The sequence below is a fragment of the Pan paniscus genome, chromosome 1 (assembly GCF_029289425.2).
Source record: "Pan paniscus chromosome 1, NHGRI_mPanPan1-v2.0_pri, whole genome shotgun sequence".
Lineage (NCBI taxonomy): Eukaryota > Metazoa > Chordata > Mammalia > Primates > Hominidae > Pan > Pan paniscus.
This window is the reverse complement of record NC_073249.2, coordinates 163,193,027-163,208,540: the sequence shown is the minus strand read 5'-3', so window position 1 is coordinate 163,208,540 and position 15,514 is coordinate 163,193,027. Positions and strand designations below refer to the sequence as shown.

General features: G+C 41.7%; 1 protein-coding gene across 1 annotated transcript in view; it reads left to right on the top strand.

The window, feature by feature from the left end:
• PGM1 (phosphoglucomutase 1) overlaps positions 1 to 15,059 on the top strand; it is a 69,213-nt gene extending 54,154 nt beyond the window's left edge. Inside the window, exons 8-11 of the mRNA XM_003809143.6 lie at positions 3,349 to 3,484; positions 6,500 to 6,683; positions 9,165 to 9,299; positions 14,400 to 15,059. Of these exons, the coding sequence (XP_003809191.4) occupies positions 3,349 to 3,484; positions 6,500 to 6,683; positions 9,165 to 9,299; positions 14,400 to 14,489 (545 nt within the window). The 3' untranslated portion in view covers positions 14,490 to 15,059. The remainder of the gene's footprint in view (positions 1 to 3,348; positions 3,485 to 6,499; positions 6,684 to 9,164; positions 9,300 to 14,399) is intronic.
• Positions 15,060 to 15,514: the final 455 nt, after the last annotated feature.

The window sequence follows — 15,514 nt, the reverse complement described above, 5'->3', positions numbered from 1 at the left end:
ATTATGCAATTGGAATTGGATATTTGTTTATGTTACCCAGGGCAGGTATTTTGTTTATAGTATTAGGTGTATGATTTAGTTATCTCCAAGTAACTTGGCCAGAGTTGGGTAAGATTTTTAGATTTTATTTTCATTTCCACATAAAAGAAAAAATCAAATTCCTTGCTTAGGGCAGGAAAAGCCACAAGGAACACTGCCTTCTATGCTTTCAGTCTAGCCAAAAGAGAAAAAAGAAAAAAAAATTAAGGAGAAAAAGAAGGAAGAAAAAAACCCAGTGGAGCACAGACAAATAATTCCAAGCTGTATACTGCTGTCATGAATTCCCAATATATTAGGGAAGCTGCCAGAATCTTGCTTCTCAGGATGAACTGTTGCCAAAACATATCATTTGCAAAAGCTGTAAGAGCCAGAGAGCTTTTTGCTCCTTAAAATAGCAGTAAGGGCAAATAAAAGTCTAAAGATAGTAAAATTAGGTAAACATTTTTAAAATATGTTATATAAAGCACTAAAAATATTGCCTACTCTCTAGTTTTGCCTGCATCCGGGTTTTGAGGACTGTTAACTTCTAAAAGTAGTATCCTATTGAAGAGAAAAGTCTTTTGAAAGAAAAAGTCATGTTTTTTTTAAGAACCAAAAATAGAAAGAGAAAGTGTTGGAGTAAATTGATTGGTTGATTCATTCACACAGTCTTTCATAATTAGTTATTTACCGTATTCCTTGTGCTATGCTAGTCACCAGACTTAATTACAAGGATAAATAAGAGATGCCCGTAAGAAGCACACAGTTAGTGGGGAGAAAGGCTCACAAACAGGTGGTTGAGACTCGAGGAGGCTGATGCCACCCCAGATGTTTTGTGCAGGTTGCTACAGGAGAAGAAAGAGAAGGGAGTTCATGACTGCCTAGGGAAGTTGGGAGCTAGTCTTAAAAAAGAGAGGACATTTGAGCTGGGTCTGAAAAGATGAAGAGAGGAAGGAAAAACACCGCGTGCCTCCTGCATACCCAGCATGGTGCTGGATACTCTAACAATTCCAAGAAGAATAAGACCAGCGGGAAGTGCAGTAGGGCAGGCACATAAAGAATTCAACATAGGATAATGTGAGAGCATGATTATAGAGCAATTGTGTACAGTTCTATTCAGAAATCAGAAAATAAGGCTCCATATAGACTGCTTTCTTTCAGAATAAGGAGTTTAAAGGCAAAAAAATGAGAGTTGTGTTCCATATCAGGCTCTTGGAAAAGGGTGTCCATGCATATAAGCACATCCTCCCGAGAAGCCCATTTTAAAATTTTGTTAAAGATTTTAGCAAGGACCTTAGCAGGAGACAGATGTCTCCTTTAAGAGACATCATTAAGGTTTGTTTAACCAAACCTTAATGGTTAAAGAACAGTGTCTTGGAGTTGCTGGATCCATGAGTAGGTCCAATTTGAAGGCTTTGATCCTTTTTTGCCAAATTGATGTCCAGAAGGATTGTGCCAGCGTCCACTCCCACCAGCTCTTTGGTGGAATCCCGTTTCCCTTTTATTCTCCTGGCACTGGCTGTTCGGATTTTTACACTTGTGGATTTTTACACCTTTTGTCAAGCAAGTAGCAGTTTCTCATTGTGGTTTTCACTTTAACTTTTCTTCTTAAAAATAACACGAGCTTTTTATTATACTAATTGGTTGGGTGTATGTGTCTATGTGTATTGTTTGGCAAATCGCCTATTGATATCCTTGGCCTGTTTTTCTATTGAAATTCTTTTTTCTTATTCATACATAAGAATTTTTTCTATATTGAATGTATTAAACATCTGCCTTAAAATATATCAAATGTGGCCGGGCATGGTGGCTCACGCCTGTAATCCTAGCACTTTGGGAGGCCAAGGCGGATGGATCACCTGAGGTCAGGAGTTCGAGACCAGCCTGGCCAACATGGCGAAACCCTGTCTCTACTAAAAATACAAAAATTAGCTGAGCATGGTGGCGGGCACCTATAATCCCAGCTACTCGGGAGGCTGAGACAGGAGAATCGCTTGAGCCTGGGGGGCAGAGGTTGCAGTGAGCCAAGATCATGCCACTTTACTCCAGCCTGGGTGAAAGAGCGAAACTCCGTCTCAAAAAATAAAATTTTATATATATATATATATATATATATATAGTATTAAACATCTACCTTAAGTGCTATCCATTTTTAAACAACCAGATCTCTTTAATTTTTTAAAGTTTGTCAATGGGCTTTTAATTTTGTCCATAGTAGTTTTACAGCATAGAAATGCTGATTTTTAAGTAGATAAATACATCAATGTTTTCTTTTATGAATACTGAATTTACATTATTTATCACCCCTAAGATTTATATATATAAATCTATAAAAAGACATGTATATTAATATAATATATACTAGTATTTAAAAGCTTTCAGGTTTTACATTCGAATTTTTAGTTCAACTGGAATTATTTTTGTTATGGTGTTTTATAGGGAAGAAAACAATTTTTTAAAGCTATTTATCCAGTTATCCAAACGCCATTTAAAAAGTAATCTACCCTTTTCCCACAGCCTCGCAGTGAGACCTTTGTCATACACTGAAGCCTCATGTGTGCTTGGATCTCTTTCCAGATGCACTCTTGTTCTATTAAGCTACCAGACTATTTGAATTATTGAAATTTTGTAATGGTCATGTTCTTCTGCTGTTTGTTCATTTAAGATCTATTGTGTTTTCTCTTCACATTAATACTTTATAACTGATATATCAAATTTCCACCTAATTATCTCACTGACATTTTTATTGACTTATGCCTTACGTTTCTAAATCACTTTGGGAAGCATCAATTTCTTTTCAGTATCGTGTTGCCTACTTAATATGTGATTCCTCCTGTGTACCCAAGTCCTCAGTCAGGCAGTGTGACTCCTTTATTTGGGTCTGCACACCTACTGTTGAGTACTATATTAGTCTGTTCTCACACTGCTATAAAGAACTACCTGAGACTGGGTAATTTATGAAGAAAAGAGGTTTAATTGACTCACAGTTCTGCAGGCTGTACAGGAACCATGGCTGGGAGGCCTCAGGAAACGTACAATCATGGCAGAACAATGAAGAGGCAGCCGGCACCTTCTTCACATGGCTGCAGGAGAGAGAGAGTGAAGGGGGAAGTGCTATATACTTTTAAACAACCAGATCTCATGAGAACTCACTTACTATCACCAGAACAGCAAGGGGGAACTTTGTCCCCCATGATCCAATCACCTCCCATCAGGTCCCTCCCTCAACATGAGACTTGGGTGGGGATGCAGAGCCAAACCATAGCAAGTACCTTCTCAGGTACTGGGAGAAAGCACGTTTCTTACAGCAGCTTGCTGTCGCCCCTCCAGGTTCTGACCACATCCGTGAGAAAGATGGACTGTGGGCTGTCCTTGCCTGGCTCTCCATCCTAGCCACCCGCAAGCAGAGTGTGGAGGACATTCTCAAAGATCATTGGCAAAAGTATGGCCGGAATTTCTTCACCAGGTGAGCCACAGCCCAGCTGGGGTACAAGGTAAGGTGGGGAAGTGGGCAGAGAGAATTCTTGCGCATCCACAGCCTCTCCTGTCTTAAGTGCTAATAAAACCCTAGTTCATCCAGCCTCTCTCAATTGGAGACTTTAAAAATAATCTGGTCAGGGATGAAATGAAGTCAATTTTTATGTCAGCCGTAAAGAGTGAGGCTTTAAAAATTTAGCTAACATAATCAAAAGAATAAATGCTTTATAAGCATTTTAAATGTGCCCATTGGGTGGACATGATCATAACATTGGATTTGGATTCAGAGAAATGGATTAGAATTTTATTTCTTCCCCTTACTAGACTGGGGAGCCATTTAGCTTTTCTCTGTACTCAGTTTTGTCATCTGTAGAAATGGGAATAACAGTCCAGCTGTTGAGAGGATTAAATGAATAATGAGTCTGAAAATGTTTTGTTAACTCTGGGGCACTGAAAGCCTAGAAACTTTTTTTCATAAATTATAGAAACAGTTATGCTTAGTCCACATCAACTTTTCTGCCTTGTGAAATAGGTCCCCAAGGGCTATATACTTGTCAATAATTTTTTTAATTTATTCAACAGATATTTACTGTATACCCGATTTCCATCGGGTACTTGGAATTCAGCAGTGAACAAAATACTTAGAATACTTAGTAATTATTCTTTATCATGCATACTTCTATTTTTAAAAAGCATTAAAAAAATTTTGACAGTAGTACTTTTCACTAATTCCAATTTGCCTTTCCCCCAGTTAGTGTAAAAATCTAACAAGAATTTTTCTGGACCTCAGTATTCCAATTATAGAGAGAAAATATGGTAAAAAGGATATTAGATGAATTGTTTGTGTATAAGAAATGAATAGGTGTAATTTCTCTGGACCTCACTTGCCTGTTCTGTAAAATGGGTGGGTTAGACTAGAGAATTTAAAAAATATCTCCCAGATTTTATAGTCCGTGATCTCTGGATAGTCAAGAAAGAATTCAACTAAGTAAATTAAGCTCCTTAATCAGAATTATTTTATTAACTTTGGACGGATTCATTGATCTCTTTCTCTCTCACGTTACTGTTTTGTGGAAGGAATAAGTAATAACTACCTCACACCACACAGTAGCCCTGGGAACCAAGGCAAAAAAATCCCTACTTTATAACAGACAGAAAAACCTGGTCATTCAGAACAGCAGTCATGAACTCTCTAGAACCTAGAGTATCATAAAAACAGGGCCATGTCTGTTTTTGTGCCCAAGCACCCAACTCATAGTAGAGACTGCATAAATACGTTTTGAACAGTTAAATGAATGAGTTAACAGGTGAACAATAGCCAGAGTAGAATAAGGTTAGGAGGGGTTGTTCAGAGAAAGGGTCACACCCTTGAATTAGTCACAATCCTCCATATAAAAACTCCATATAACATGATTTTATTAATTATCAAATATAATTGCTAACCAAGTATTACAAATCAAATCCTTAGTACCTGCATTTATGGTTAGTTAAAACTCCATTATACCTTCCACTTACTGAACAAAAGCGCTAGGCACTTTTGCATGCATTATCTCACTTTAGCCTCAAAACAGTTATTGATAAGGTAGCTGAGATTCTGAGAGATAGGGCAACTGGCCCTGTAGTCACACAATTAATAGCCAATAGAGGCTGGATTCATAGCTCATCTGTCTGATTGCAAAACCCAGACTCTTCTATTCCACCCCTCTGTGCCTAGGGTTTAGAAAACATTTCTCTGGAATACCCAGAGGTCAAAAATGTAAAGCACAAACACCTGGTTGTAATTTCTTGTTGTTTATCATGTTAACTAGGGGAAGAGCTGACTTTAAGATTAAGGGGACTGTTTGGCCCTTGATTCATAGAATCCTGGAGCCAGAATAGGCTGGCCTTAATTCCTCAGCATTTCTCATGTCTCAGAGGTGTCATCTTGCATATATGGTATCTATTTCATGATTACAAATAAATATAGACTCTGCTATCTTGAGCTTCTAAAAAATAACTCTCTCAAGAGGGTGTATGCCAATAGGTCAAGAAAAGCCACCTGTACAAGTCTTTAACATCATAAGAAAGAAGTCAAAAAGAATTCTTGAGGCAAAACTCATCTTTATAGAATTTCATTTGTGATGCACTTTTTTCCTTGGCCCTTTTTCATCTGCACTGGGCCTCCTCTGTCAGGGTGAACCCAAAGGACCTTGGACCAAAATCCACTGCCACTGAAAGGAGGGAGGCAGAACTTAAAATAAAACAAAATAAAAAAAAAATTGGGAGAGCATCAGGATAAACAGCTAATGCATTTGGGGCTTAATTCCTAGGTGATGGGTTGATAGGTGCAGCAAATCACCATGGCACACATTTACCTATATAACAAACCTGCACGTTCTGCACATGTATCTTGAAACTTACTAAAATTAATGAAAAAAAAAAAGGCATTTTAGATGTAAAGAGTCAGTGTTTGGCGTCTTCATCTGGTCGGTGAAAACTTGGCCCTGCTTTAGGAAGCTCCTGTGGAGCTGGAACTCTGCTTAGTCAAAATCTCAGCAGCCTCAGGCAGGTCTCAGGCTGGGAGCAGGCCCAGCATTCACCCCAGAGAAGCCCAGGGAGCTTGGAGGAGAAGTGCCTGAGTTACATGCTCCTTTCAAGAGAGTTCTCCAGAGATAACATTGCTTTTCATTTTACCTCCTCAGGATGTGGTGACTAAATGTTAGATAGCATCTTTCAAAAGCCTTTGAAACATCTTAGAGCTTTATTCTGTAGAAATGCCAAGATGGGTGTTTTCTGCTTATTCAGAAGCTCATAACCCTTCCCTGAAATCCTCTAAACCCTTCCTTTCATCCCTGGCCTGTTCCATCCCCGGTGACTGACAGGCCTGTATTTTTTTTTGCCAGCTTCTTCTGAAGTTAGATAGTTTTGCGGGAGGGCCAAACAAATGATGAAGAAAGTGCTGACTGATAGGCCTTGGTGTGATCTGCAATCAGCCCGTGGGCCTCAACTTCGTGACTTCTTCCAGGTATGATTACGAGGAGGTGGAAGCTGAGGGCGCAAACAAAATGATGAAGGACTTGGAGGCCCTGATGTTTGATCGCTCCTTTGTGGGGAAGCAGTTCTCAGCAAATGACAAAGTTTACACTGTGGAGAAGGCCGATAACTTTGAATACAGCGACCCAGTGGATGGAAGCATTTCAAGAAATCAGGTAGAAACAGACCTGTGTGTAAGTGAGAGAGAGACCTCAGAGCTTCATCTCTGACATCTCAAGGGAAAAATGAAAAAGTTCCTGTTGGCCATTTTTCTTTTGCTGCTGTGTTTTTCTAGGGTAGCTGTTCTTACCTGGTTTTCTGCTGTCCCACGTGACTCTCACATGCACTCGTTGGGACAGTGGTTTATGCCCTGGTTCTATGCACTGTCCAGTACCCTCATTCTGGGATTCTTAACCTGGACTCCAGAGGGATTTTTGCACTCTCTGGAATTATATGCAAGATGATGTGTCCATTGTACATGCAGAAAGGAGCCCCAGAATCTAAGAAAGAGGGAGAACTGTGGGAAATTAGATGTCAACTCCTCTCTTTTCTGTCAGCAGATTATAGCAGAGTGACAGCATGGAAGTGGCATTATCCTTATACGTTTCTCTCGTATGTTTTAATTTCTAAAGGAGAGAAAAATAGATGAGGCATTCCCAGACTTAGAAACGTTGACCATCGTCATTCGCAGCACATGAGTGGCACCCCACCTAACACAGCAGTACCTGGAAAGACGCCACAGTTTAGGACCTGGAGCATCTCTAGATGTGGACAGAATTGTTAGTGCTTCCCTCACTGTGTGCCGGGTACCGTAGGCTGCAGGCTGGGTCAGGCTTTCTCCCGGCTTCTCATGAACACTTACGCCCCAGGGTTCTCTCACCTCTGCTTCTGTTGCCTGTTGTTGTCACAGAGTAAACTCATCTCTCACAATTCATAATAGAATAAAGAGCAGGATGAAGATTCTGTTACAACCTCCCAGTTTACTTTTTTCCAATTGACCCAGATTTTTGGCCTGGTCCTTCTCAAGGCATCTCATAGGGTTTGGAAGGGCCGGGCTGTGGGATTTACTGGAAGCTTCCCTCTGGGGAGCAGGCAGTGAATGGATGGATGGGCCACAGCAACCCTCAGTGCCTGGAGTCGCCCCTCCTCAACTTCTAGCACAAGTGGTTTCTCATCCTTGTGCCTGTTTGCCATTTGTGAGAACTTTGGGTCCAGTTTGGATGATTGTAAATTATGCCTGAGATAATTAGAAGAGAGACCTGTGGTTGAGGAAGAAAGGGGTGTAGAAAAGGAGTGGAGCTGAGGGATGGCAGAGTGGGACAGAAGTTTGTATCATTAAGCCTTCAGAGACAGAAGGGAAGTCCAGGAAAAGTAAATCCCAGCTCCGCAGTGCCTCTGGCATCTGCCAGGAGGGAGGAGAGGTGTAAAGGTGTGTATAGGAAACAGTGGCCTAAGCTCGAGAGCTGCCCTCTGTGCTGTAAAGAAAGCAGCTGCCCCACTTTCTGTAATCAGAAAATCCAAGCATTTTGATGTGAGACCAGATAGGAGGGAAAAATATGATCCAGCATATGTAGATAGAACATCTGCAATCTAGTGAAAAGAATTTTAGAGGCTTCAAGTTGAAGCTGTGAGGAAAGGAGACCAACCCTGGTGTGTTTCTAGAAAGCAAGAAATGGTCAGTGAAAATGGACCGTATCCTTCCCGTAGTGACTAACTGTGGCATATCCTCTGTGTATTTCATCTACTGTCTTCACTAATCAGTGCTAATGAATGGCACCATTAAATACCAGGTGGGGATTGGTGACGAACAGCAGGTGAAGAGCAGCATCTTTTTGGTCAGTCTTTGGTGTTATGCAAGCTTCTCCTTTTTACAGAGGATGGATAGACTCATAAAGACTGAAGAGTCCTCAGGCAACTTCTGTCCCAGCCTTCTTCCCTCAGGTTGGGAAATATCTACCCCAGAGTTCCCACACATTTTTCCCCAAGTGAGAAGATAATTGATGTCCAGAGATACCACTGGGGAGGAAAAAGAGAGGGCAGCAGAGAGAAGGATGGGCTTGGCACTTCACACGGACCTCGCTTTGGGTCCATCAGGGATTGGCAGGAGATTGGCCACTGGCTCCTGCTTGTTAGGTTGGGAATAGCCAGTCTCTGCCATTTGGGACCTCTGACTTCCTGTTCTCTTTTGAGGACCTTTGCTAGTGGTTTGTAAGAGTCCTTCCCCTCATCTGCCTGAAACCTCTTCTGCTCTGGTTTCAGCCCCTTTGGTCCATGTTTCCCTCTTGATCTGGGGGCTGAATTTTTGCATCTAGCAGCTTTATGTGCTTCATTATTAAGCTTCAAACTGGAAGGTTAGTCCATAAATCACAGGGAAGTGGGGAGAGGAGGGAAGCCCTCACGTCACCCAGCATCACTGAGGTCAGGTCTCCCCTGACCCTGGAAATGCTTCTCCCACCGTAGCTAAGCCCCCATCAGCTGGATGCAGAGAGGGTGACGGAAGGCAGGCTCACAAGGTGCAGCTGCTGCCATTTATCAAGGATTTAACCCTCCAATGATCAAGTATGGATGAAATTACATCCCCAAATAGACCCCTCATAATTTGCCAGCCTTCAATCTCCCAGCATATGGGGAAAAAAATCTCTGCTTATCTTTTCCAGGGCTTGCGGCTCATTTTCACAGACGGTTCTCGAATCATCTTCCGACTGAGCGGCACTGGGAGTGCCGGGGCCACCATTCGGCTGTACGTTGATAGCTATGAGAAGGACGTTGCCAAGATTAACCAGGACCCCCAGGTAACGCCCAGCCCTGTGCCCTGGTTAGTTCATTCTGTTCAAGGGAATGATAGTTTCCCATTGAGCCTGTGTTTCAATGCCCATTTCTCAAATGACTCAACAAGGTACCAGCTGTGCTTACTTTCTTCCATGTTTCTTTCTCCTTGTCAACATTATAGATAATAATTATAATAATAAAAATAGGGAGGCTGAGGTGGGAGGATCACCTGAGCCCAGGAGGTCAAGCCTGCGGTGAGCCAAGATCACACCACTGCACTCCAGCCTGAGCAAGAGTGAGACCTTATATCAAAAATTAATTAATTAATTAAAAATAAAAAATTTTCTGAGCATTTATGGTTTGCCAGGCTCTGTTGTAAGCCCATTATGAAAATATACTCATTTAATTCTCAAATAACTTAGACTATTATTCTCCCTGCTACAGATAAGGAAACTGAGGCACAGAAAAGTTAAGCAACAGTTAATAGGTTTACATGCCTAGTAAGGATAATGAATCTCTCTTTTTTTTTTTTTTTGAGACAGGGTCTCACTCTGTTGCCCAGGCTGGAGTGCAATGGCACAATCTCAGCTCACTGCGACATCCACCTTCTGGGCTCAAGCAATCCTCCTACCTCAGCTACCTGAGTAGCTCGGATTATAGGCACGTGCCACCATGCTCTGCTCATTTCTTTTTTTTTTTTTCTTTTCATAGGGAGGAGGTCTTAGTACATTGCCTAGGCTGGTCTTGAATTCCTAGCCTCAAGTAATCCTCCTACCTCAGCCTCCCAAAGTGCTGGGATTATATGTGTGAGCCACTGCACCCAACCCAGGATAATCGATCTTTAAATCAGCCCCTCATCTGGTGTTCTGCTCTGTCCCCAGCCTTTTGTTGCTGTGTTTGGTCTGATCACCTGCTTGGGCAGAACACACACTGGGTCTTAGATTTGGTGGGGGCAGGGAGAGGCAGTTTCATGTGTCTTCACAGAACAGTCTGCAGACCTGCAGCCTGGTGAGCTGGGTTCCTCAGCCATTCCCCCAAAAGTCTTCAGAAGTATATCAGAGTAAGGAGGGACTCTGGGAGCAAAGGGTGGGACAGTGAACTTGAAGGACAACCCCCAAAAATAGAGGAGCCAAGGGGAAACAGTGAAGGACAGGACAGTTTCTTTAAGTGTTTTTCACAATCCTCATCTCAACCAGAGCTCCATAGCTTAAAAAAAGTTGGGGAAGTGTTGTGGTATATTAGCCCCTTCTTGGTGATTCACAGCATACAATGCACCATAAAGGCTCCAAGAATTCGGACATGGTGGCCTACACCTGTGGTCCCAGCTACTCAGGAAGCTGAGGCAGGAAGATCACTTGAGCGTAGGAGTTCTGGGCTATAGTGTGCTACGCCTGTCGGGTGTCTGCACTAAGTTTGGCATCAATATGGTACCTCCCGAGAGAGGGGAACCACCAGGTTGCGTAAGGAGGGGTGAACCGGCCCAAGTTGGAAACAGAGCAGGTCAAAACTCCCATGCCGATGAGTAGTGGGATCGCATCTGTGAATACCCACTGCGCTTCAGCCTGGTGACATAGCAAGACCCCATCTCTAAAAAAAGAAAAGGAAAGAAAAAAAGAGGGTGCTGAGAAGACTTGCAGTAAAGGTGCCTGTTTACATAGCATTTGCTGAAGGACATTTCTTCAAAGAAAACATACAAATGGCCAACAGGCGTATGAAAAGGTGGTCCACCTCACTAATCATCAGGGAAATGAAAATCAAAACCACAATGAGCTGTCACCTCACACCTGTTAGGATGACTGTTCTCAAAAAGACAAAAGATAACAAGTGTTGGGAAGGATGTGGAGAAAAGGGAACCATCAGACACTATTGGTGGGAATATAAATTGGTATAGCTATTTTGGAATAACCAAAAGTATGGAGGTTCCTCAAAAAGTTAAAAATATTTTAGTACTAATATACGATCCAGTAATCCCTCTTCTGGGTATATATTCAGAGGAACTGAAATAAATATGTCGAAGAAATATCTGTTCTCTCTTGTTCATTCAATATTATTCACAATAGTCAAGATATGGAACCAGCCTAAGTGCCCATCTACAGATGAATGAAGACATTGTGGTGTGTGTGTGTGTGTGTGTGTGTGTGTGTATACCACAATGGAAAATTATTCTGCCTTAAAACAACAAAAACCAAAATCTTGCCAATCTTGCCATTTGCAATAACATGGATGAACCTGGAGGACATTATGCTAAGTGAAATAAGCCAGACACAGAAAGGCAAATACTGCATGATTTCACTTGTATGTGGGATCTAAAAAAAGTGAAACTCATAGAAACAGCAGAAAGGGGCTTACTAGGGGGTAGTGAATGGGGAAAATGGAGAGATATTGGTCCAAAGGGTACAAAATTTCAGTTATGTAGGATGTAGCAGTTCTAGAGATGGAATGTACAACATGATGGCTATAATGAATAACACTTGAAATGTACTAGGAGAATACATCTTAATTGTTCTCACTATCACCACCACAACAAAAAAGGTAAGTAGGTGACAAGATTGATAATGTTAGTTGGCTTGACTCTAGTAATCAGTTCACTATGTATTTGTATATTAAGACATCATATTATATACCTTAAACATAAACAATTTTTATTAAAAATTTGAAAGTAAAATAAAATAAATAGCATTTGCCATGCTTATTTTTCCACAAAGGCTTTTTTCTTTTAACACCTAATTAAAATCCTGTGGAACTCATTTGGAAACCCCTGGCATAGTGGTTTTGAGCAAAGTTAAAGAGATCTTGTTTTAAATTCTATTCCTGCCACTTAATAACTGTGTGTCCCTGGGTAAGTTGTTACAATTTTATGAATCTTGGTTTCCTTGTCTGTCAAATGGCAGAGTAATACCTACTTCATCTAGTTGTTACCGGGGTTTAAGGAGATAATAAATGTAAAATGTTTAAACACTGTGGCTGGCATATAGGATTAACTTTTCAGAATAAGCAGCTCTCTTAGTTCTTTCAGTCTAATTTTAAGCGTAACATAAAATTTGCTATTATAACCATTTTTAAGTATATAGTTTAGTAATGTTGTACATATTCATATTGTTGTCCAACATATCTCTAAAACTTTTTTTCCCCAAAACTAAAACTCTATACCCATTGATCAGCACCTCCCCACTTCTCCCTTTTCACAATCCCTGGTACCACCTTTCTCCTTCCTGTGTCTGTGAATTTGACCATTGTAGGTACCTCACATGAGTAGTATAGTTGCTTTTATTACAGAAAGTGGGACATGAGAGAATGCTTCACTTTTACATTTTTTCCAGTGGCCAGGCCCCAGTTTCAGTCATCACCAGTACCTTGTTGTGTTGTAGGCATCCCTAAAACTTCAACCAAAGGCAATGGGGTCTGCATTATAGACACTTAATAGCACAAGAGAAAAGGAAGAAGGAAATTGTGTTTGTCTTTTGATCATCAAGATAAATGCCTGGCACATGGTAGATTCAAAGAGTGAATGAAATTTGTTTCCTCTGAACCATAGTCCTCAGCAGGTGGAATGGCAGTGGATGGTGTGAGGTTCCCGCAATGCCCAGGTGTATCACCATCTAGCCGGGGAGCTGCCTTTCCTTATTCTGCAGCTGCTAGGCCATCAGCACTTTGTGGGGACTGCCCAAGCCCTAAGGGGAAATGTGGTAGTTTCAGCAGGTGGAGTTGATTCTCCTTATACAGGTATAATGGATCGGTGGAGATTTAGATAAGAAAAAGTAGCAGTCAGCAGTAGAAAATGTACTACTCCTGGCTCTGCTATTGAGTCATTTAGTCAAATCACTTCATCTCTTTGGGTATCAGTTTTCTCATCTGTAAAATGGGCAGTTCAACCAGATTAGTAGTTTTTTTTTTTTTTTTAAATATTGAAAGCATTTATTAAGCAACAGAATTCTCTTTTTTTTTTTTTTCTTTAAGCGAGAAGTAGATGTGGGGAGGGGTTGTTGCATTTTTAAAGATTCCTGTATTAGGCTGGGTGCGGTGGCTCACGCCTGTAATCCCAACACTTTGGGAGGCCAAGGCAGGCAGATCACCTGAGGTCGGGAGTTCAAGACCAGCCTGACCAACATGGAGAAACCCCATCTCTACTAAAAATACAAAATTAGCCGGGCGTGGTGGCGCATGCCTGTAATCCCAGTCACTAGAGAGGCTGAGGCAGGAGAATTGCTTGAACCTGGGAGCCAGAGATTGCGGTGAGCCAAGATCGCAGCATTGCGCTCCAGCCTGGGCAACAAGAGTGAAACTCCATCTCAAAAAAAAAAAAAAAGATTCCTCTATTAGTCTGTTTTCACACTGCTGATAAAGACATACCTGAGACTGGGCAATTTACAAAAGAAAGAGGTTTAATTGGACTTACACTTCACGTGGCTGGGGAAGCCTCACAATCATGGTGGAAGGCAAGAAAGAGCAAGTCATGTCTTACATGAATGGCAGCAGGCAAAAGAGAGAAATTGTGCAGGGAAACTCCTGTTTTTAAAACCATTAGATCTCATGAGACCCATTCACTATCATGAGAACAGCACAGAAAAGACCCACCCCCATGATTCAATCATCTCCCACCGGGTCCCTCCCACAACACTTGGGAATTATGGGAGCTACAAGATGAGATTTGAGTGGGGACACAGAGCCAAACCACATCAGTCCCATTGGGTACAGTGTGGGAAAGAAATTGGAAGATGCACAAGTGGATGTGGAGGCACTCACTGCTCCAGGTAAGAGACAGGACATTGACTTAGCAAGACTTAACAGCAGGAGAGTGGAGAGAAAAGGGGGCCATGGAGAGAGATTTAGCGGGGAAAAGTCATTTAGGCCTGCTCATGGACTGGGCATGGGGAAAATGCAGAGGAAGATGTCAGGAGCAACTCCTAGTTGTTCACTTTACATGAAAGACTGTAGTGTTGATCCACTGAAATAGAAACTGCTGGAACTAGGTATTAGGGGAAATAACATGTGTTTGTTTTTGGATTTGTGGAGTTTGAGGAGCCTTGGAGACCTGGAAGTAGGCAGTCAGACATACGGGTTTGGAGCTAAGCATCTGTGTTTAGAGGAAGTGATGGAAAAGCTTCTCTCTATGTCTTCCTCAGGTCATGTTGGCCCCCCTTATTTCCATTGCTCTGAAAGTGTCCCAACTGCAGGAGAGGACGGGACGCACTGCACCCACTGTCATCACCTAAGAAGAGAGGCCTGATGTGGTACGTCCCTCCACCCCCGGACCCATCCAAGTCATCTGATTGAAGAGCATGACAGAAACAAAATGTATTCACCAAGCATTTTAGGATTTGACTTTTTCACTAACCAGTTGACGAGCAGTGCATTTACAAGGCACTGCCAAACAAGATGCCCTTGGGAGCTGTGAGGGAAAGAGGACCTGCGGGCTTAGATCAATCTCAATTCCTTTTCATGCCCCCCTGCATTGCTGCTGTGTGGGTATTTGTCTCCTTAGCCATCAGGTACAGTTTACACTACAATGTAAGCTACAGGTGGAGCATCAGCAGTGAGTGAGGCCATTCTTCATCCTTAGGATGTGGCAATGAAATGATGGTGCAAGTTCCTTTCTCTTTTGTGAATCTTTCCCCCCATTTCCTGTTTACATGTAACCCGATAAAATGCAATTTCTGGTGCCTTCTGTCCAATCAGTTCTTTCCTCTGAGTGAGACGTACTTGGCTACAGATTTCTGCCTTGTTTTGCGACATTGTCCCATTCACACAGATATTTTGGGATAATAAAGGAAAATAAGCTACAATTGCTTGTCGTCTTTTTTTCTTAACTGCAAAGTACTTTTTTGATTTTAGAAAGAAAAACAATTTTTTTTTTTTAGAAGGTGGGGAGTATTGTATTTTGTTTTCATGTCCTAGTCAGAAAATGAAATGGTCTCTAGGCTAGGTTGCAAATCCTTAGACTCAAGAACTGTATTTTTTTTTATTGTCCTGAATATTCTAAAAAGTAACATAAATTTTAAAAGAATTGTAATTTAAAATCTTAGCAGGGTCAACTGAGCTCTGGATTCTTCCAAGGTAGACAAATCAAGCTTGACATGGTTAACTTGGAACAAGGGAAAGGAAGAGTGATTTTCCTCTTCCTAGTGCTTAAATAGCAAAGCACTGGTACGTGCTCTGCAGTGCGGAGATGCCTTGACGCTTATTGAAGGGATGGAGGCAGAACCCTCAGAATCTGAGAGCAGGGTTACTGACATTTGGC